This window comes from Lissotriton helveticus, chromosome 5_1 (genome assembly GCF_964261635.1).
Source record: "Lissotriton helveticus chromosome 5_1, aLisHel1.1, whole genome shotgun sequence".
In the NCBI taxonomy this organism is placed as follows: Eukaryota; Metazoa; Chordata; class Amphibia; order Caudata; family Salamandridae; genus Lissotriton; species Lissotriton helveticus.
The window spans coordinates 2019945437-2019969923 of NC_136065.1; the positions used below are offsets into that span (position 1 = coordinate 2019945437).

General features: G+C 44.2%; 1 protein-coding gene across 1 annotated transcript in view; it reads left to right on the top strand.

Moving 5' to 3' along the window:
- The window catches only part of LOC144753953 (E3 ubiquitin-protein ligase TRIM39-like), a 160003-nt gene that overhangs the window by 36126 nt on the left and 99390 nt on the right, over positions 1–24487 (top strand). The window contains exons 3-4 of the mRNA XM_078641477.1: positions 15972–16202; positions 19030–19052. Coding sequence (XP_078497603.1) covers positions 15972–16202; positions 19030–19052 — 254 coding nt within the window. The remainder of the gene's footprint in view (positions 1–15971; positions 16203–19029; positions 19053–24487) is intronic.

Consider the following 24487-nt stretch of genomic DNA (forward strand, 5'->3'; position numbering starts at 1 on the left):
CTATCTGCCTACCCATCCGCTTCCTTAGGCTCCCAAAATCATCTGCTCTGCTCTCCTCCCGGGTCTCTTTCCCTAATACCAAATCACATTTCTGATAGGAACGCCCCTTGGGACGCCCCTCACGTGGTACATCTTTGCGCGGTAAACTCCATGATGGTACTCTTGAAGACCCTCGTTATAGTTGACCTTGGTTCCCAGGCTTCTTCTTCAGTGCGCTGATACACCCTGAAATTCCTGGAAACTCCTACAGGCCTGCGCAAGGCGCCACTGAACAAAGTCCCTTTCATTCGAGCTGATTAGGACCCTCGCACCTGCATACAGCTCATCCTGCAGTGGGCCTCAAATTCCAGACTCCACCATATCTTTAGTCATAAAACACTCTCAAAGCTCTGTGCTGGACACCTCTCGACCTCTTCCCTAACGAGCACATGACAATTTAAACTACATGACATTATCGGCTCTGGCCTACTTGATTTACATGCAGCAGGTCCCTGCACTCTTAAAACGTTAACTTGATTTAAACAGCAAACATTCTTAACTAGCATACGTTTCTAAAATAACACATCTATAAAGCATATACTTTTAACCCTAAGTTCAATAGTACATTTGGAAGAACCATGTCAACCTTATCTCACATTAATTTAGCAGCACGTTCAGGTTTGCTGTGAATTGCCCTAAGGCCTACACATAATACTGGATTTTCAAAGTTACATTTAATTCGGACATGATTCTTTTAACATGAGAACATGAGGTTTTCACATATATTCCAACATTTCTACCTTAATCTCACACCGTTATAATTATAGTTACTCTACTTAACATTCTATACATTTCACTACTGAATATAAACCACTCTGTATATTTCACTCCTGGATATAAAACACTCGTGTGCAAAACATGTTTAAACTAACTACGTGCTTGTAAATATGGCGTACTTATACATTTTTTTCAAACTTGTGCTCTCTCAGTCCCCCCTTTGATGACCTTCAGGGGTCATCATCACCAAGACACTAAAAATGTAGAACCCTTCAAAGTGAAGTCATGGTTGTGCCACCTCTTTTCATACTCTCCAATGCTTTCAGACTCTTGTATTGAGAATCCTGCATTGCTGTCAACTCTTCCTCCTGTTTCCTCATAGTTCTCTGCAACCTATTTGCTTTATAACATTGATACAAACGCACCAATCCCCACAAAGTGATTACACAAATCACTATTATGATGATGGGTTTCAGTATGTACCAAACGATACCCTTTCCTAAGTTGGCAAACCAACTTCCAACTTTACCCATTCCATGGCCTACTTTTTCCCACACATTTACCTTTGCCAGGTCCTCAATTTCGTAGTGTATGGCAGTGATGTTTTGTATATATTTCTCTAGAGGCTTTGAATTGTCTGGAATGTAAGTACAGCATTCCTGGACCTTCAAGGCCTTACAGACTCCTCCCTCTTTTGCTAACAGAACATCTAGAGCAAGTCGGTTCTGAAGAACCATTGCCCTAATCGATTGCATCTCACCTTCTATCAGCATCAATGATCTTGCAGTACTAGCAGATAGCCTATCTACGACTGTAGCTAACCTCCTGATCTTAATGTCATTCATTATCAATCCTAAGAAAGGGAATGCAGCACCGAGTACATCTCCAACTACTTCTGCTGCACCCAGCCCTCGCTTCCATCTAGTTGATATTTCTTTCTTAGGCGTGTCTAAATTCTCAACATGATATATTTTAGGGAAGACAACAGCCAGATAGCATGATCCGTACCAATTATCTGGTAACTTCACATAGGCACTTCTTCCACATACAAAATATACATTTGGTATTGCTTGCATTCCTTTCAAAAAGTTCTTAGAGTAATACTCCAATTGAAAGGCATGTTCACAATGGACTTGACCTACATAAAAGTTTTCATAATATGAGTAACTCCTGTGTATGCACAGTTTTCCCCGTTTATCCTTATCCAAAGCAATTGGACCAATACTACCCTTTCTTTGATGTGCCCTCTCCTCCTTGGTCCAATCTGTTTCCCATTGTCCTGATGCTTTCAAAATCTTCTGCCTCCTGTATCTAGTATCTACCTGTGCTATAAACTTTTTCTCAACCTCTGATATTTGACAAGTCAGATTGTTTCTTCGAGCATGTGAAGTATCTAACGTTTTCCATGGAATAAACCATTTGTGTAATCTGTCTTCGCTTTTGTAGTAGTCCCATTTGTTCAAATGCTTGAAATTCGGAACCTCTGGCAATGTCGAGTCGAAATTCGAGAAATAATACTCGAATCCTTCTCGTCCATAAAACATGCTCAACAATAAACTGCACGTTATTCCATATGTCAACGGAAGATGATGGTATCTGATACCCTCCTCCACTGAAGCTGGTAATTGCATACAAACGTAACAATCCTTTACTTCCATGGCATCAACATATTCATAAAGCAATTTAGCATAAGCATTTGACTTGTAATTTCCCTGTGACTCGTCGGTGTGAAGCCTTTTTATTTCTGCATCTAACAATGCTTTGTCTTTCTCATTGATGTTTCCCTTCTCTTTAATAATGGTAGTTTTCGGTGTTGATACTCCCTTATCCTCCTTAACTGCGGTTTCATCCCCTTCGTGTCCCGCTAGGAATGAAACAGTTACCACTAAAATTATAAGAGAAACCACTACTCCTAAAAGTGTAACAGCTATACATTTTTCCCTGCGGTTCGGGTTGCCAGCCTCCATGTTCTCAAACAGTGTAGTTTTTGACTTTCTTCCAGCATTCACTTCCTCTTCTTTTCAAACAAAGTCTTTCTCTCTTGCAATGTCTTTCTTTGAACACTTGGAAGCTTGACAATTTGTTTCCGCAAAACAGTTCAAAGTCCAGTAGAAAATAGACAACCCTAGCCCTTCCCCATCCACTAAAATGAAACCCCTATCACTTTTCTTCTTCCACTCGGCGCTAGGTTATCTTGCAACAAGTTTTTACAATTTCTTTTCAACAGTCTTATTTTCGTCTGAAGTTATGTATGACTCAAGGAGTGACACTACGTCTTCATAAATGTCCATCCGAAGTATCATTCCCTCAGGTTCTGGACAGTTCGTACCACAACATGGAAAGTCAACTTTTTCTAGGATTATTCTCCTTATTTCGCTCAAGACAAGTGGACGGACAAAATTGAGAGTTAGCGTTTTTTCAATTTCCACTCCTGGTACTATCAGTTCTACATCCACAATTACAAAGGGGTCCGTTCTAATCAAGATCACTTTCTTCACCTTTCCAGTTCTGCGCCCCTTTGAAGACATTCACAATATGGTATTAATCCACAACAATAAGCGCTCCTAGCATTTCTACTACTCGCTCAAGCATTTCCAAACGAAGAAGAGTTCCCTCCAATATTGGATATCGTGAACAGCAAACTGGAAACTCAACTGTCTCTAAAATCAATTTTCTTATTCCACTCAGGAGAGCAGGATGAACGATGTTGAGTGTCAGCAACCTTTCGGTCTCCGCTCCTGGCAGTAGAAACCTTATTTGCACTGTGATGATCGGGTCAGTTCTGATCAGTTCCACTTCCCTGATCCTCCCTGTTCTGTGTCTCCCAGACATCTGCAACGAGGTAGGTCCAGTCGGGAGTAGAGTATCTTCTACTAGGCACTCGCACCCTCCTTGATCTTCTAAGACCCTCCTCGGCTTGATCCTGGATATCTTCTTCTGGATCTGAGTCTTCGGATATAGGAGTAAGCGTTTCTTCCTGGGCCGACCTCAAACTTAGCCTTCTTCTCCTAGTTGGCCAAGTGGCAGCTCCAAGCCTTATTCTCCTATTCCTTGTCCTCCCACTTGGTTCTTGGTCGCTCCGATACGGATCTGAGTCTGAGTCGTATTCACTTCTGCTCTCTCCTTCAGTTGCGTCTTCTGTCTCACTGCCGTCCTGCCTTTGCTCTTCTTCTGAATCCGTTGCGTTCCCAACTTCTTCTGACACCCCCTCAGCCGCCTCTATCCCTTCTTGCGACTCTTCTTCCACTTCCGGGCTTTCGTCTGGGATGGGAGCTGTTCCTTCTAGAGGTGCTGGAACTCTGCGAGTATGGGAAGCATGGATCCAATTTGGCAGCCCCCCGCACTTCACCGCGGTGTTCGTTATCAGGATTACCTGAAAGGGCCCACGCCAGCGAACATCTAGGCAGTTCTTCCGGACGTGTTTTTTAACTAAGACCCAGTCCCCTGGGTTCAGGTCATGACACAGGTTCCTCGCTGCTGGAACTTCAACTGCATGCACCTGAAGGGACACAGAATGGATGGCGTCAGACAGTCCTTTACAATAATCCAAGATCAGATCATCTGTAATATTCAATAGAGCAGTAGTTGGAACTGTAGGAAGTCTCATGGCCCTCCCCATCAGGATCTCGTGGGGAGAGAGACCTGTCCTCCTATCAGGTGTGCTGCGCATGCTCATGAGCACTAAAGGAAGAGCATCTGGCCAACTCAAGGATGTGGATGCCACTACTTTAGCCAATCTATTCTTCAAAGTGCCATTCACTTGTTCCACAATTCCTGAAGCTTCTGGTCGATAACTACAATGCAGCTTTTGATCGATATTCAGTGTGGAGCACAACATCTTCACTATTTCGCTGTTAAAATGTTTTCCTCTGTCAGATTCCAAAGAGGCAGGCACCCCGAAGCGCGGTATCAACTCCCTGAGCAACAATTTAGCCACTGTGAGTGTATCGCACCTACGTGTAGGGTACGCTTCAACCCATCTGGAAAATACGCATACAATCACCAACACATACCGAAGGCGATTGACTCTTGGCATTTCGATGAAATCTAGTTGCATTCTATTGAAAGGCCCCCCCGACCTCCCAATGTGACTCAGTGTGACTGGTGTTCGTTTGCCTACGTTCAGTTGTTGGCAGGTAACACATCGCTTACATACTGATTCTGCTGCTATTCTGAATTTCGGGCAATACCAAGTCTGCCTAAAAACTCTCATCATAGCATCCCTTCCTAGATGTACTGGACCATGTATTTCTCTCGCCATGGGATTAGCTAATTCTTCAGGTAACACAGCTCTCCCATCTGCTGAAACCCAAAAATCCATTTCACTTCGCACACAACCTGCTATTTCCCATGCCTTTTTCTCTGTTTCAGGTGCGTTCTCCTGCATTATTCTTAAATCCTCCCAAGTGTCTACAGTTTCTAACATCATACTTAATTCAGTCTTTTCTTCTGCACCTTCTATTTCCACCTTTGAGAAAGAATAACTTTGTTCCGCACAATAGCGTGCGACTTCATCAGCATATCTATTACCTTGTGACACAAAATCTGTATTCTTAGTATGAGCTACACACTTCACTACCGCGATGTCAACAGGACCTTGTAATGCTTCTATCAGCAATCGCACAAATTCTCCATTTCGAATGGGCGAACCAGAGGAGGTCATGTAACCCCTCTGAGACCACAACTGCCCGAAATCATGAACCACACCGAAACCATATTGGCTGTCCGTGTAGATGGTGACTCTCTTTCCATTTCCTGCTATGCAGGCACGAGTTAGGGCAATAATTTCTGCTACCTGTGCGGAATGTACTCCTTCCAGGCAAGCGGCTTCCACAACTCCAGTAATGGTACAAACAGCATAAGCTGCTCTCAACCGACCAGTATCGTCTCTTAAACATGAGCCATCAACAAAATAAATTTCATCGGGGTCAGACAATGGCTCATCCACAATATCTGGTCTGGGTTTCGTGCATAGTTCAGTCACATCAAGGCAATCGTGGTCTTCACATCCTTCGCCTTCTATTACCGTAGGTAATGGCATCAAAGTAGCAGGATTCAAGACAGAGCATCTCCTGAGAGTCACGTTCTCTGCGGCAAGTATAACTTGCTCGTAGCGCGTGAGCCTACTATTGGTCAGATGCTGCGTCTTCGTCCTGGTCATTAGCAATTCAACTGAATGTGGTACATACACCACCACTGGATGTCCCATCACAATACTCTCGCTCCTTTCAATGCTGACACCCGTTGCAGCAACGGATTTGAGACATCCGGGCAACGCTGCGGCTACTGGATCTAATGTAGCCGAAAAGTATGCAACTGGTCTACGGGCATTACCGTGGGTCTGTGCCAAGACTGACAAAGCACATCCCTCTCTCTCACAGCAATAGAGTGAAAATGACTTTTCGTAATCTGGCATTCCCAGAGCCGGAGCACGACATAAATCGTCTCTCAGCTGTAAAAACGCCACCAGACATTCTTCATCCCATGGTACCGGATCACTCACCTCCTTGTGCGTCAGTTTCTGTAAGGGCTTTGCTTTCAGTGAAAAGTTAACTATCCACTGTCGGCAGTAACCCACCATTCCTAGGAACATTCTAACTTCTCTCTGTGTTGTAGGCGCATTCATTTTCATTATCGCCTCAATCCTCTCCGGGGACACCTTACGTTTCCCTTTCTCTAACCTGTGCCCTAGATACTGTACTTCTGTCAAACAATACTGCAACTTGCTCGGAGATACCTTATGTCCATTTTCAGCTAAATGATTCAGTAAGGCAATTGAATCTGCTTTACAAGCTTCCTCTGTTTCTGACGCAACAAGTAGGTCATCTATGTACTGTACCAGAACCGAGTTCTGTGGCAGTACCAGATTCTCAAGATTCTTCTTCAGCAACTGATTAAAGATGGATGGGCTATCTGTGAATCCTTGTGGGATTCGACACCATGTTAAAACGCGATCTTCCATTTTAAAAGCAAAAAGATACCTGCTCTCTTCATCCAATGGGATTGAAAAGAAAGCCTGACAAAGATCTATCACTGTGAACCATTCTGCTTGACATGGTATTTGAAACAATATCACTGATGGATTCGGTACCACGGGACAACATGAAACGACTATGTTGTTAATCTTTCGTAAATCCTGTACTATCCTGAATTTCCCACTAGGTTTCTGCAAACCCATAATCGGGGAGTTACAAGGACTACCCACGATTTCTTTCAGTATTCCCTGCTGTATCATTGACTCGATCACAGGTTTTATTCCCGCAATCGTTTCCTGGGACAATTTGTATTGAGGCGTTCTTGGAAACTCAACATTTGGTTTTACCAATATTTTTACCGGTTCTACCCCCTTAATCAATCCTATTTCTTCTCCTGTGAAATCCCATACCTCTGACGCCACTGCATCTCGTAGGTCTTGGGGAAGATCTTCTATTGTCAGAGTAGGATATAGTTCTACACAAGATTTGGAATTGGCCACCTTAAAAGTAGCATCTTCGTCGGTAGTCTGTACCTCCACTCCTTGCGGGGTGCAGTATATGGTGCAGTTCAATTTGCACAACAAATCCCTTCCTAACAGACATACCGGACTCGAGTCACAAACCACAAACTGATGTTCGTTCATGTGGTTTCCAATTTTCACAGACACTGGTTCTGTCAAGGGACTAGTCATTCTTTTATTTGCGACTCCTACCACCTGAATTGTTTCCCCTGACATTGGCAAGTCTGGAACCACCGCTGATCTCAGAGTCGAACGAGTAGCCCCAGTGTCCACTAAGAATGTAGTGGGACACCCTGCCACTTCTGCCTCAACAAATGGCCCTCTCTGATCCACTTCTAGAACTGCCCCGAGGGTACAGTCCTCTTCACTGCTCACCCGTTGTCCTGTCAATGGATCAATGTAATAACATTTTTCTTCCTCGATAAACAGAGGCATCTGTTTAAAGACCTTTCCCCCAGCTGCTATCTTCGGTGGCTGTGGGAATTGGGCCCGTGGAGCCGAAGTCCCCCCTTTGGCCACCTTATTACTTGGGACTGTCACCTTTTGCACTGGGACTTCTTGGACCTGCTCTTCTACTTCCAACTCTCCATTTTCAGGGTTAAAGGGACACTCGCGTCGCCAATGCCCCACCTGGTGACACTGATGACACTTTGTCGTTTTCTTTAAAGTGGCAAAGTCTATCCTAGGTCTCTGCCCTTCCTCATTGTCCTTATTCTGACCGTTTGGTTTTCGTCCCATCCCCTGCTTCTGCTGGCCACCCTTCCCAGCGGACTGCATTTGCACCACCATCAATTTCTCCTTTAGATTCTTGGCTTTAGAATCTATCTCGTCACTGCAGTACCTCGCATAACGTAAAATCTCATCTAGTGGTTTGTTCTGCCAACAGATTAAATGTTGCTGTATCATCAAACAAATATCAGGTCTCAACCCCAAGACAAACTTTGACACAAACTGCCCTATATCTTTGGGATCCATTACATCCAGTCCACTGTATTGCTTGAATGTTTTCAATAACCTTTCATAAAACTCGTGAACTGTCTCCTTGGGTTCCTGCCTTGTTCGGTCTATTTTTACCCAATCTATGTCCTGTGGTGGTACCTTATCTTTCAGCCATGCTATTACCCTTTCATACTTTTGCATGACAATCTCGGACGGTCCATTAGTCCGAGCATCCCTCACTGGTTCAGTATTTGGCCATTCAACACTAGTCTTGCACGGGGTCCACAAATCAGATGGGACCACGATGTCAAACAACGTGTTCAAATCTATCCACAGTACTTTCGAGATTTTGACAAACCTCTCTACCTGTTTATACCATTCGACTGGATTGTCCCGCAACTTCGGAAATGAGTTGGTAAATGCAGCTAAATCTCCTCTACTCCAGGGCACATGTACATAATTTCCATTTGATATTTCTCGCAAAGGGAATGCCTCCATCTGCATTACCCTTCCCTCAGGGGTCATCACATTTGTACTTCGCCTAACTGTGCCCTTTTTCGACCACCTTTCTTCCCATTTATCCAGTTCCCTCCACACTCTTATCCCTGTTACCAGCTCTCTTATGTGTGTTTTTAATCCAGTAGTTCTCTTCTCATCTAGATCTTGGTCTGCGTACTGTAATCTGTGGTTACTCTGTAATGCCCTTGTCCTAGACAAATCCACGGCATACCTGTCTGCCAAATCAGTCAATTTCTCATGAAACGCTCTAGCTTTCCTAGTAATATCCTTTGCCATGAACAATAACTCATCCTGTTCATACAATTCTATCCTTTCCAAAGGCAATGTTCCATCTATTATCTCATCAACATCTGATTTTAAACTAGTAACATCAAGCCTTTTTGCCTTAATTTCAGCTTTTAAGACACTCAATTTAGCTCCTCCATCCGCATCTCTCCCATCCCAGCTCCGAGATCTACGTTTAGGTATTGGTGAATTATAGGGAGTCCTCCCCTGTTCCCATCTCTCTAGATCCCATGCCTTTCCATCTTCTCGGGGTGGGTGGTGAAACACTCCTTCATGCCTCCTAGCCTCTCTCTCCCCATCCTGGCTAGTTTCACGGGATGCAGGGTAAGATGTTCCATTACTCCCTCTTTCCTCCCTACTTCCCTGTGATTCCTGATTATTCGAGGCGTGGCGGGACCTATCGCTGTTCTCCTTTCTCCAATGTTGAACGTCTTCCCCAAGTGTATGATGAAGGCACCTAAACCTATTCTGAAAAGCCCGTACCGCCTCATCTCCTCCTTTCCCCCAGAGACGGGACATTTCCTCACATTCTACAATCCTAGTATTTTGTTCCGGTTGTTCTCTCTGATTTGTAGGACATGCATCACCTCTATTCTCTTGACTTTGGCCTTCCCGGCCCTGACTGCTTTCGCTGGCCCCACAATGAGATACAGTCCCGTTACCCCTGCTTTCCCACTCTGGTTCTGTTCTTGTCCTGTTACTTGGAGATACTACGGACCCGTCCCATTCCCTCAAATCAGCTCTTAACTCTGAAAAAGATCTTGGCCGTGGTCCCCTTAGATCCATTGGTCCTCTCGGACCTCCCTGTTCTGAATTGGGACCAACAGTTGTGTCTAATGGGGTGTTCCATGTTACCGAACCTGGCAATTGTTTCCATGCATTTGTCACATTATTCCTCCTTTCCATCTCAATCCTTTCCCTATCCAATTGCCTTTGTTGTTCCCCTCTATCTCTCTCAGAATTATAGATCGAAACTATGGGTCCTATGGTAACAGGCACTTGAAGAGCGTCTGGCAATCCCACAGACTCAACCCTTTCTGTGGTTGGCGTTTTCTGCACCACAAACCTTCCCACTACACTCTGTACAGTGTTGTTTGGAGGTGTTTCTCCGCCTTTGTTAGGTGTCCATTCCGATATAGGGAGTGGTGTATATCCCTCTATGTCATTTCCATCTTCCCTTGCGAGCCCTCTATCTTCTATTAACCCCACTCTCGGAGGTGGTCTATCCATCAACAATCTGTTTATCAGATTGTCCTCCGACTCGCTTTCCTCGTCTTCTTCCATGAGGTTTCCTCCTCCTGACACCTCCCTCATCGGATACATTTTCTCCACCTCGATAGTCTGTACTCTCCAACGCTTTTCCTCCTCATCCCATTTGGAATCTCGCACTGCCCTTACCGATCGCGTCAGTCTTTGTTGACGCCTGTTCAAATTTCGGTCGTGTGCAGCCTTAATCCATGCATTAAGAGCCTCAAACTGTGTTGGTCTGGGCGAGGGTTTCAATGAGGACATGGTTGCTTTTAGCCGATGTAACACCTCTAATTTAAACGTCCCGTACCTCGGGAACTGCATTTCCTCATTCCCTTCCGTAAGCTTATTCCAAGCCCCAATCCACAATATCGTATGCAGCCCCACATTCGTTGCCATATAATGAGCTGGCGTACCCTCCGGCGGAGCCTCTTCCCCGTAATAATGTTCACTTCGTTTACGTTTAAAAATCCCTTTCAAACACTTAAAACACTTCATGATTTCTCTTTTCTCCGCGTTCGTTTACTTCCTGATGACACTCCACCAATCTCAGCGCCGTTCTCACTAACTGGCCTATCCGTACGCGACTTTCCTCCGACGTCACGCTAGCCGCCCAACCAGAGCGCGGCTCTAGCTAACGTCACACCAACCGCTCAATCACAGCGCGGCTCTAGCCGACGTCACCCGTCCCCCTTCGCAGCAGTTCCCCTGCTTTCTCAGCTCGTCTCCTCGGTCATGCACGCGTCCCATTCATACTCTGAAAAATGATTACTTCCGTCCAAGCGATCACCTTTCTTTGACTGTACGCCCACAGTCTTTCTGTAGTTGTCACCTTAACTTGGCAAGATGTCTTTCCGTTTACTTCCAGACAATCGCCTTCTCCGATAGGTTACTCACACGCAGTAACTTTCGACCAGCGTCCGTTACTCATACATTCACTCTTACACTCCCCCTATCTTGGATCCACGGCGGTCAATGGTACCTCGTGACCTCCGTACTATGGTCGACAACTACCCTGGATGTTCGATACACCCAAAACCACTTAAGCTCTGGCCTGAACTTAAGATTTCACCAGTTCACCCGTTTACCAGGTTACCAGCTTACCAGGTTGCGCGCGCTCACAACCTTCTCTCATTCACACTACAGGCATTCAACTCCGCAAGACATTACAATACAAATACAACACAAAACACTGCAATCTGTTCACGCATGACCCTTTTTATACTCACTCTCCGATACTGCTGCTTTTCTCGCACCGTCTGCACCTTTCGGCACACGATTCTTCCGCTGCTCGTCTCTCGGCGTCTCGGGCCTTGGGGTAAACTAACCTCTCTAGATTACCTTCCTCAAGAAGATAACCATCCTCACTCTGCTACCAACTGCTAACGCGGGATTACTGGTTACTAATTATTTTACCAAATCCCAAACTATGTCGACTGAATCGTTGGTACCTGTCTTTGAGTAAAAGGTAATTTCGCAATAAGTCAATCAATTTAAGAACTTACGCCACTCTAAATGACCACTGACCAATTTTTAAGTTTCAAAGATTTAATATAAAGTCAAAGATAACTGAAGATACAAACTTCTCAAAATGAGATTAAGAAGGTAAATCGGTATCACTATAAACATGAACTTCTTGAATAATCTAAGTCTGAAGAACAAGATAATAAGTACAAGCTCAAAAACCATAAGGGTTGTCAAAATAGATATAAGTTGCAATCTCAAAGTCATTACAGAAAAGAAAATTAAGGTTAGTCTGTCCCTACACTATCCTAAGTGACATCCCTACTTAGCAAGATCTTTACCCCTCTAGGTGTCAGCCGTGGTGACTTCCTAAGAAGATCACGCACTTCTCTTTGTCTCTTCTCTGATAATGGGTCTCTCCTGATCAGCCTATCTGCCTACCCATCCGCTTCCTTAGGCTCCCAAAATCATCTGCTCTGCTCTCCTCCCGGGTCTCTTTCCCTAATACCAAATCACATTTCTGATAGGAACGCCCCTTGGGACGCCCCTCACGTGGTACATCTTTGCGCGGTAAACTCCATGATGGTACTCTTGAAGACCCTCGTTATAGTTGACCTTGGTTCCCAGGCTTCTTCTTCAGTGCGCTGATACCCCCTGAAATTCCTGGAAACTCCTACAGGCCTGCGCAAGGCGCCACTGAACAAAGTCCCTTTCATTCGAGCTGATTAGGACCCTCGCACCTGCATACAGCTCATCCTGCAGTGGGCCTCAAATTCCAGACTCCACCATATCTTTAGTCATAAAACACTCTCAAAGCTCTGTGCTGGACACCTCTCGACCTCTTCCCTAACGAGCACATGACAATTTAAACTACATGACATTATCGGCTCTGGCCTACTTGATTTACATGCAGCAGGTCCCTGCACTCTTAAAACGTTAACTTGATTTAAACAGCAAACATTCTTAACTAGCATACGTTTCTAAAATAACACATCTATAAAGCATATACTTTTAACCCTAAGTTCAATAGTACATTTGGAAGAACCATGTCAACCTTATCTCACATTAATTTAGCAGCACGTTCAGGTTTGCTGTGAATTGCCCTAAGGCCTACACATAATACTGGATTTTCAAAGTTACATTTAATTCGGACATGATTCTTTTAACATGAGAACATGAGGTTTTCACATATATTCCAACATTTCTACCTTAATCTCACACCGTTATAATTATAGTTACTCTACTTAACATTCTATACATTTCACTACTGAATATAAACCACTCTGTATATTTCACTCCTGGATATAAAACACTCGTGTGCAAAACATGTTTAAACTAACTACGTGCTTGTAAATATGGCGTACTTATACATTTTTTTCAAACTTGTGCTCTCTCAGACCTGCCCAAGCCTTCCCCAAGCCCACTAAACAAAGGATGGATCCCAAACCTCGGCAGCCAATACAGGAAGGGTCCTACCTTTGAAGATTTAGAAGAAAAGGCCCTGCCTGTGATGTCAGTGAGTGGCAGAGCAGAAGGCCTCAGAGGATATATGAAAAGTGACTCTTGGATGTTGCTATTTTGAACTGTGCAAGAAGGATAGGACAGGAGTGGAGAGGTGACATGGCATCCTAGAATTAGTCAGGTGTACCTGGCTTCTGGAGCCTTCCTTTCCCCTTTACAAACTCTTACACAAGAGAGAGACTCTCTCTTGTTTGATGATTTCTCTATGCTTCGCTGTTGGATCCTGGGGACACCATGGACAACTGGAAGTAAGAACCCTGACGCCCCATTTGACCACCCAGGACCAGTGGGTCTCCACAAGGGCCAGTGAGGCTGGTCTTCTAACACTCCCTGAGGACCAGTTGAAGGAAAGACATGGACTTCTAATTCCAGAGACAGAGACCAGGAGGAAGGCTGGCACAAAGAGCCAGGAGAGCCAGCTCCCTGAGGATTACACTGCTTTGGAGGTGAGGAGTTCTGCTGCAAATGCCCCGGGTGGCTAGAGCTTGCCATCATAAATAGAAGGAGCCCAAGATCATACAAATCAACCCAACGGGGCACATGTGATGGTAATTTTAAGTTTGGTGACATTTGACCTTTTCTTTTCGATGAAGCACATGAGGCTCTGCCGCCATTCCTTACCTTACACCCAGGGTGGGTCAAGGCCCAGAGGTCGGCGCAGGATTTATTTAATGATTTGCTCATGAAGGGGGCATGCATGGTGCCCACTCCTCGGATAAAGGGAGGATGGGGGAGCATCATTGCTCCCTGTGCCCATGTCTGAGCGGAACGGGGCGACCATAGTGGAAGACTGTACCCTTACCTCAAGAACAGGTAGGGAGATGAAAGTTGCCGGATCCCATGGGCACATTTGGGGGTGCGGGCAGTGCGGGTGCCAGCAGGGAAGCAAGAGGTGGTCTCCCTAAATGGCCCCAACGAATGAAGGCATGGCAGTTCCCCGAATGGCACCGCCCCCCATAAATAAAACAAGAAGAAAAAACATGAAGAGTAAGCTTTGTTGCTCTCCCAGCATAGTGGGAGAGCTGCTGTTCAAAAATATACACTACTCCCGGAGGAGCACCTCTTAATTCCAGGCCTTAAACTCCCCATCTATTGCATGAAAAGTCAACTTTGAGTTAGGCCCTAAGTGACCTTAAGGGCAGGGAGCCACATAAGTAAAATTTGGTGCATGTACTTGTATGTTTTGCATGTCCTGGTATTGACAAACAGCCTATTTTGTTTTTCACTATAGCTACACTTTGTGCATTCCCGCTAGACAACCACAAACACAGGACGGTGATGCTCATCTGCATTCATCTGCATATTGATGGGTTTTCCCGGGCAGGGAGGAATGGGATACACTTACACTTTAATAGGTAGTGTCCTTTCCAAACACATCGGACTGATTTACCCCCCACAGACAGCCTGGCAGACAGGACTGGCTTGAAAGGCATCCTTTTGCACTTCAGCAAGCTGCTTTGAAGTCACACCCTACTTCAAAGGCATTTTGGGGTAAAAGTACTGGGTCTCTGACCCCTAAAAATCAGACACTTCTGGATCTTGACCTGAATCTTTGGTAGAAGGACTCCTGTGCTGCTTAAAGTACTCATCTAGACTTTTGTTCCTGTAAGGACTACTTTTCTGCTTGCCGCCCTGCTGCTGCTGCTCCCTGACTCTGCTGAAGGAGGGCTGGACTCTGCCTTTGCCCCAAGTGATCTCCAAGGGGTTGCTGGCTTGCCTCCTGTTTTGTGAAGTCTCAGGGACACTACAGTCTTCTTGCAATTCTGCTGGTGCTGCTGGACTCTGCTTTCTCTGAGTCCTACTCTTTTATGAAGTGCTCTCTCCAAGTTCTGGCCCTCAGAAGTGGGTTCTGCAGCTATTTTCTACAAAACTGACACCTCATCACCACTGCACCGGTCAGAACCGACACATTGCCCTTTGATACCAATGCAGAGGCTTTCCGATGACAGCAGTTCCACAGCCTCAACGGCACGACAGCGGTGCTCTGCGCGGCTCAACAACAACACATTGCCTTCACTTCAGGGAAGCTCGATGACAATACAGCAACCCGACTGCAAGGAAAAGATCAACACATCAAGCCCTCAGCGTCAACTCTTTGCCCCATCCAAAGTGTTTTCTAAGTGGGCCCTGCGTGAGTCCTGTACCTGGCCTGTCCTCAATTGTGGTTGGCCTGAACTTTGATTTCATCGGTCCCTTGTGACTTAATGTAACCTTTTGACCGCTATTGCCTTTTAGGCACTGTTTTTGCATTTGATCTTTAAAAATGTATATTTCGACTTCTACTGCTTGGAATTTTTGCTGTTTGAGTCTTATTTTGCACAGATAAATATTTTCTAGTGTTCTAAACATGTTTGGAGTCTTTTGTGGTGTATTCATTTTGTTACTGTGTGTGTGTTTCTCAAAAACTTTACACCTGCCTCTTTAGATAAGCCTGGATGCTCTGTGCGAAGCTACCAGAGGATGAGCACAGGTCATCTTTTAATGTGTATCTTGCTTACCCTGGCTAGAGAGGTAGTACCTGCTTGCATACCTGCACCAACCAGGAATTAATTTCTAACAGTGTCATAATCTGAAACTGAGAGGTACATTGTGATGTAGGGCACTGGAAAGTGAGGTCAGAACTTGATATGACCTCGTGGAAGCTAAGTGGGACCATACATATTATGTGGGTCATGTCTTCCCAAAGATCTTACACACTATTTCAGTTTTTCTAACCTTCATTATATTGTCAAATTTTGTCCAGGATACCTTCAAGAGCCAAAAGCAGAAGATTGTGGGTGTGTTCGAGGAACTGCAACAGTTCCTGAAAGAAGAACAACGTCTCCACCTGACCAGACTAGAAAAAGAGCATAATGAAATACTGAAGAGAATCAAGGGGAGTGTGACTCAGCAAGAAGGACAGATGTCCTACCTGAAAAACCTCGTTACAGATCTAGAAGGGACCATCCAGCAGCGGGACCTGGAGCTGATACAGGTGAGTTATGGCTTGGTGTGATAATTACAACACATACCTGCCCTTTCCCTGTAACGCTGCGCAGCAAGTTTACTTGCTGCACTGTATCACTTTTTGAAAAATTTGGCCGTTAGTTTCTTTCTTGCATGTGCTTTTCCCTCCCACTACTGCCCTCACTCTACTGTCCGCCTGTGACCGAGGGACAAAGGTGACCATAGTACCAACAAAAGAGGGGAACTACAGGACTGTGCTCCTGAAATAAAATTGATGGTCAAGATGGGGGGAGTTTAGTTCTCCTCAGGTGACGTGGCTGTGTCTACAAGTAGATAAAACTACCCAATGCTGATGGAAGATTCTTTTACTCGTGAACTCACATGAGTAGAGAGGCACTTGGGCTACAGCAGGCTTCTGAAGGTGACTACGCTAAGCTTTTCTAAGAGTAAAAAGGACACCAACAGCATCACTGGATAGTCTTCGAAAGGAGATTGATGGCATGACGATTAAACTGACTGCTGTCAGGAGCCAAGTGGGGACAATGTCTACAAGGTTTGCTTGGGGGGTCAAGAAGGTAACTCAGGTTACCACATTTGCAACTGCTTAGTAGAACATACTCCTGATTTCCAACGGCCGCAATGCATGAATATCGCTGAAAAGTCAGCGATATTCATGCATTACCGAGCTAATGCTCTTAGCCATGTTATCCACCTCCCATTGGATAACATGGCTAAGAACTGCTCAGGGGCAGGTGTTAGCTTTTGGAGATATTCGCGCTTAGCGCGAATATCTCCAAAAGTTGGTAATAGGAGATAGCGATGTTAGCGACTGTTTCCAGTCGCTAACATCTTGGCACGCCCACTTTTCATGTCATTAGTGATAAATATCACTGACATGCAAAGTGGGGCCCAAGATGGTCGCTATCTCCTACTAGCTGTCGCTAACTGGTGTTAGCGACAGCTAGGTAATAGGGAGATAATTTTATCTCCGCTTTCTTGGCTTTTAAAGCCAAAAAAGCGGAGATAAACCCCCTTGATAATATGCCCCAGTGCTACTAACTGCACCAGAAGGCAGAGGCAAAGGTTCTGTGACAGGACACAAAGATGGGTCAGGTGCCATTTTGTTTTCTTATGATGATTGCAGGTCCCATATATATCTAAAATATTAGCTGTGGGCCATCGTACCAGAAGATCTTTGCTTGACCACCTACCACATCTTCCATCCACTACTGACGGTGACCTCTCTACCCCCACAAGTATTGTTTTATATGTAGATGAAAAAGAGCTTAGTCTTTCTCCCTTTGTTTGAATTATGCACATTAATTTGATAAATAATGGAATTTGGACCTACTGATTTGTTTCTTGTACCTGAGGAAGGGTTGGGGAAATTAAGTACTGGATGCCTTAGGACAGTTAGGCACAGTGACAAACAGCCTTTCGAGAGGACAATGCGATTCCAGTCCAGCTTTTCGGAGGGACTGGAGCCAGAAGCAGTCATGCAGAGGAGCAGAGCGGGAGCGGGAGCGGAGCGGAGACGCTGAAGAAAATCACTCCGCTCGGTAAACGTAAACGTTGTACCTGAGGATCGAAAGAGATCATTTTTAGTGCATGAGGTTTCAGCTTAAGATTTTCTATTTAGTATCTTTTCCAACTCCCGGAAGCTAGAAAGGGGAGGATCTTCTATAGCAAGTGGCTTCATTGTTATTAATTTACAAGGCAACAACCCGTCTTACTCCCCTCCGAGCCATAAGTGTTCAGTTGTGATCGTTTCATACAATACTTGCATACTGGGGGCTAATTTATGAGAGGCTTGCGCTGCTGGAGTATCACTTGTCTCGACGCTCCGGTAGCGCATGCCTCTCAGTCATATCTATGAGGCGACAGAAAGTCACCCTGCGCGGCTTTGCTTGGCCTCATAGATATGGAGCAAGACAAAAGGGCGCAAAGAGCCTTACTCTGCGTCAAGGAGGCGTTCCATGAGTAGTGTGTTGAGTTTTCCCACGCAGCACCCATGAATTTGGTTGCTGCCACAGATTTACTTAATTACGTAAACCTGGGGCAGTGCCAAAACGTTACACCTCCTGAGAGCAGGCTTAATGAGGAGAAATATTTGTATTTCTCCTCATTTTTTCCTCTTTCCATATGTCCTGCATTCTGCAGCAGACAGAGAATGAGGAAAACACCTCACTTGTTCCTTCTTACACAAAAACAATCCTGCCAGCAACATGGGGACCTTTGCACCATGATGCAACGGTGTCTAAGTTGGCACTAGGCAGCAAATTGTGCGCTGGTGCAAGGAGAAAGGACAGAAATGTAAACTGTTTCAGAAATATAGTGCATTCCTGACCTTTCACATTGGCAACGGCCCCGAAAGCCCTGGGATGCCTGGCTTCACCTTGGGGGTGCCCAGTAGGGGGCATCTCACAGGGAAAACCAGGAAGGCTTCCATAGCGGTATACAGCGCCAGGATGCCTGAAAGGTGATAGTGCGCTTTACAAGTATACATACATACATACACATACATCCCGGACTTGTGGTACCGCTCTGTGCCAATTTCCCATAAACGAGGCCCACAATACATACAGTCTGTTTGTTGCATCGGGCTTTGTTTCTCTCTCACCACTTTCGTTTTTTGTTTTGCCTCAACATTGTGATTATATAAGGGCAAGACCCAATGATGATAACTACGTATAAAAAAAAGTAACCTCCATTTGACCATATGAGATTTTTTATTGCATATACTTAAATACATCTTTACTCGCAATCACTGTGATACATCTATTTTAAATAAAAATGACAACCAATAAAACATGAATAGGACTTTAATACGTTAATTATATTTTTCTTCATAACAGGATGTGAAAAGCGTCTTGACAAGGTATGAATTTTATCTGATTTTGCGGTATATCATGTACTATGCTATGCCAACAAGTGCCTATGATACCTTATGATGGAAATGTACATACCTAAAGTAGATGTGCACTGCTACTATACGGATAGGGTAATGGGTGTTCCATTAATGCAGTTAGTTTTTGTCACGTTGTGAAACACGATTAAAGACATACGATGTACAAAGAACATTTGTGTTAGAATGTTTAATGTCTGTGAAAGATTTTAAATGGGCGTAGGGATGAGCTGTCTGACACTTTGTATTGCAGTTTTGTCTACATCCTTCCCATTTCTGTATCCCTTGGATTAAAACTGTAGCCACTCTTTGTTTCCCCTTTCCTATTTTTATCTTATTTCTTTTTCCTTTTTTCTTTGTGACCTTTCCCTACTGTCTCAACTTTGTCTATTTCTATTTGTCTCCTCTTTCCTTTCTTGGATGTATACATATAGCCTCCATCTATTTGTCTCTTCCATGGATTTTCCTGCTTTTGTCTATTTATTCTATCTCCTATCCCCCTCTCTTCTTCTTACAGTCTCTTTTAGCCTCTACTTTGCCTACAGTTTGCTATATCTATTTTTTCTCTTTGCCTCCACCTACCCTCTCTGACCTATATTTGTTTCCTTTGTCTCTGTGTCTACCCTGGCTTCCTACCTCTTTTCTCTATGTCTGCCCCCGCTTTTAAGACCCCTGCTTATTCCTCTTTGCCTCCTCTCTGCTTCTTCCGGCTTACTTTTATCTCCGCTATCAATCAATCAATCAATCATAGCATTTTTAAAGCGCACTACTTACCCGTGAGGGTCTCAAGGCACTGGGGGTGGGGGGTGCTGCTACTGTTCGAAGAGCCAGGTCTTGAGAGTCTTCTGAAGTTCAGCAGGTTGTGGGTCTGCCGTAGGTGGGTGGGGAGGGTGTTCCAGGTCTGGGCGGCGAGGTGGGAGTAAGATCTGCTGCCGGGGGTCGCTCTTTGGATGCAGAGGACTGCAGCGAGGGCTAGGACGGCGGAGCGGAGCTGGCAGGTGGGGGTGTAGAAACTGAGTCGTCTGTTGAGGTACGCTGGTCCGGTATTGTGGAGTGTTTTGTGTGCGTGGGTGAGGAGCTTGAAGGTTATCCTCTTGTTAAAGGGGAGCCAGTGCAGGTCTCTCAGGTGGGGTGTGATGTGGCTGCAGCGGGGGATGTTGAGGATCAGACATGCGGAGGCGTTCTGGATGTGTTGCAGCCGTCTCAGGAGTTTAGCCGAGGCTCCTGCGTAGTGTGCGTTTTCGTAGTCCAACCTGCTGCTGACGTGGGCCTGGGTGACCATTCTTCTTGTCACGGTGGGGATCCACATGTAGATCCTGCGGAGCATGCAGAGGGTGTTGAAGCAGGAGGAGGAGACGGCGTTGACCTGCTTAGTCAAAGAGAGGGTGGAGTTGAGGATGACCCCTAAGTTGTGTGCGTGGTTGGTGGGTGTTGGAGCTGCTCCCAGTGCGGTCAGCCACCAGGAGTCGTCCCAGGCAGAAGAAGTTTATGTCAGAGTTCAGCATCAACCGGCTGTTCCTCATCCATTCAGCGATGGCCTTCATTCCTTCATGTAGGTTGGTTTTGGCGGTGTGGGGGTCTTTGGTGAGCGAGAGGATCAGCTGGGTGTCATCGGCGTAGGAGATAATGTTGAGGTCGGGCGATGTGGGCTAGAGGTGCCATGTAGATGTTAAACAGTGTTGGGCTGAGGGAAGGGCCCTGGGGTACGCCACAGATGATCTCGGTGGCCTCGGTAGGGGGGAAGGCGGACGCTCTGTGTTCTGCCAAAGAGGAAGGAGGTGGTCCAGTACAGGGCCTTCTCTTGGTTTCCGGCGTCGTGGAGGCATGTTCGGAGTGTGCGGTGGCAGACCATGTCGAAGGCGGCTGACAGGTCTAGGGGGATGAGGGCCACTGTTTCTCTGTTATCCAGCAGGGTCCTGATGTCATCGGTGGCGGCGATGGGGGCGGTTTCGGTGCTGTGGTTGCTGCAAAACCCGGACTGGGACGGGTCCAGGATACCGTTCTCCTTGTGGTAGCGGGTCAGTTGCTTTTTGACGGTTTTCTCGATGACCTTCGCTGGAAACGGGAGCAGGGAGATGGGTCAGAAGTTCTTGAGGTTCTTGGGGTCCGCCTTGGGTTTCTTGAGTAAGGCGTTGATCTCGGCGTGCTTCCAGCTGTTGCTGTCTCTTTTTTTTTTTTTTTTTTTTTTTATTGAGCAAATTCAAAATGTACAAAATTAATCATATGTTATATTATAGATGTTATAATACAAAGAAAAAGAAAACATTTTTTCATTATGTAGGAACACATGTAATTTGAAGATAAAAATTGAATACGAATGCTGGTACAAATTTCCTTTTACAATGTGACAAATATGATGATAACCAAAAAAAAGGAAATAGCTACAAAACGAACAGTCATTACATAGTATAACCTCATTTTTCCACTTCACACTTATGTATAATAGTGACATCTATTTCAAGCTAATTAAATAATTTTATACTCAGACCCTTTGCTGTTCATACCAATTAGCCACTGCAGACCAAACCAAATCCCCTTTAGCTCTAGATTTTTTCCCTCTAGTTTTATATATAGCTGTTTCTTGTTTATATGTTGCTAAAAGTCTATTAATCCATCCCTGAAATGTAGGGGCATCTGTATCCTTCCAGCGGGCTGCTAAAATAATTCTGTATATGGCGGTACATATATAAATTGTGTAGATTTCTGAGTTGTTGAGTTCTAGGGAGCTATCAAAGCCTAGTAAAAACAATGTTGATGAAGTTTGGATCTCGCGGCCAAAGATCTCGGTTCAGTATTTAACTATGCTTTCCTTTAGTTGTTCCAGTTTGGGGCAGTCGTACAACATGTGTATTAAATTTGCGGGGCCAAGTGCACATCTAGGGCAGTTATCATGACTAATCTTACCCCATGAGAATAGTTTGAAAGGTGTATAATATAGATTACACACCGTTTTATAGATTTGGGCTTTTAAATTACTTGCTAGTAAGACTTTAGCAGATAGTTGTAACACCATATCTATATCAACATTAGAATTGTTTAATTTGTTAGCCCAACTTTTTTCTATTTTTTCTAGATCATCCGGGTGATTGTTTAAGAAGATCCCGTATATATCACTAATTCTGATTGATAATTTTTGCATCAGGTCTAGAAGTGGTATCGACTGTAGCTTGATATCTGTAATGTATTGTCTTAGTGTTGTGGAAATTTGGATGAATTTTAGATAATCTGCGGAGTGGATCTGATATTTGAGGCGTAGCTCATCGAAGGTTATTCTGCAATCTGATTTTAGAAAATCGCCGATAGTGATAATGCCTAAGTTTTCCCATCGTTTAGTGATATTATCATTAAGATATTGGGGGATTATCGAACTATGCCATAGGGGTGTATATTTTGTGTATTTTGGTATTGATAGTATTTTAGTGACCCTAGTACAAATTTTAAAAGCATCTACAACTATTTTAAATTTAATCTTTTTGTAGAATGAAGGCTCAATTTGTCTTAATAATAATCCTCGAGCTGTATTTCCTAATGTCAGTTCGTAGATAGAAGGAATACTATGTAGGGATCTATTTTGATCTGGGCCTTTAGGTGTAATTAAAAAGGACATTTGTTGTAGAATAGCAGCCCACATATAGTAGGTTAGATTTGGCACTGCTAGTCCCCCTCGGGCTATCGGTAATGCTAACTTAGTTATGGCCCTTCTAGTCTTCCCATAGCTCCAAATAAACAATGTTATTGCTTGGTCTATCTTCTTCATATAAGTATTGTCAATTAGAATAGGAATTGCACGAAATAAGTATAATAGTTTTGGAAATATTGTCATTTTTATGTAATTGGTTCTGCCAATTATAGATAGTTGAAGGTTATTAACTCTGAGAAGATCTTTTTTTATTTTTGTAATTAAGGGGTCATAATTTAGCGTGATGATGTCATTAGTATTAGGTGAGATGTTAATTCCTAAATATTTCGCGTTTTCCACTCTATATTGGCTTGTATATGATGTGTTGTCGGTACATACTACCATCGTTTTGTCTTGATTTAGTGAATAGCCTGAATAACGACCAAATATTTTAGTGACTACTTCTATTTCATCTAAGGCCTCAGTAGGATTGGTTGTTAGGATCGCTACGTCATCGGCGTAGGCAAGGATTTTAGTATTGTATATGCTAGTTTTTATTGGTATTATCGCTGGTGATGTTAATAATTTGATGATTAAGGGGTTAATATATAGTGCAAATAAAAGTGGTGAACACGGACATCCTTGTCTTGTGCCTCTTTGAATATTTATACTTTCGGACTCGCTACCCCCTGTCAATATTTTGGCTTTAGGTTCTACATATAAGGCTTTTACTGACTTTATAAACCCCGGGCCGATGTTATTAAGGGCTAGTAGCTCCCAGAGAAACTGCCAGGAGACCCGGTCAAAAGCCTTTTCGGCATCTAATAAAATCAGGGACATTTGCCCTTTCTCTATTTTCGTTATATCAAAGAGCGTTATTACTCGACGAATATGGTCAGTGGTGCTTTTGCCTGGTATAAACCCGTGTTGCCAGGGAGACACTAGTTGTTCTATATGCTTGCCAAGCCGGTTAGCGAAAATATTTGCATAGGTTTTAGAGTCTGCATTAATCAGCGAGATCGGTCTGTATGATGTTGTTAATTCAGGGTTTTTTTTCCTTTTTCTTAAAAACTGCTATGTTTGTTTGTTTCCATGACTCTGGAGGTTTCCCATGCCATTGGATACCTAAGAATAGATCATGGAGGAATGGAATTATTATCTTAGCTAATATTTTATATAAGTCTAGTGGTATCCTATCGGGTCCTGCTGCTTTCCCTGCGGCTAGTTCTGCTATTGCCAGCTCAACCTCTGTTCTAGTAATTTCTTTCTCCAGTTCTTTCCTTGTATTGTTGTCAAAAGTTTGTGGCATGTTAGTCTCACTAAGCCAGCTAACTAAGAACTCCTTAGTTTCGTCAGATGTTTGTTCATCTTCGTTCTGATACAAATTTTGGTAATATTCCTTGAAGCAGTTAGCAATTTCTTCCTGGGTGGTATATTTGTGTCCGCCATAGTCAATACTTTGTATAGTGTTAAAGGATTGGGTCTGTCGTGTTTTTAAGGCAAGATGTCTCCCAACATTTTCCCCTATCTCGTATGACTTATTTCGGTAAGCTTGGACAGTTTCGGCGGCTTTAACAGCTAACTCGTTATTTATCTCTGCCTTAAGTACAAGGATCTTTCTTAAGGTATCCTCAGCCGGTTCACCATGATGTATTTGATTGGCATGTTTGTATTCTAAATGTACTAATTTGTTTATCAACTGATTATGAGTTTTCATTCGTTCTTTCTTGCGAGTGGCGACAAATGCAGCAGTTTCCCCCCTTAACGCAGCCTTAAAACTGTCCCATAC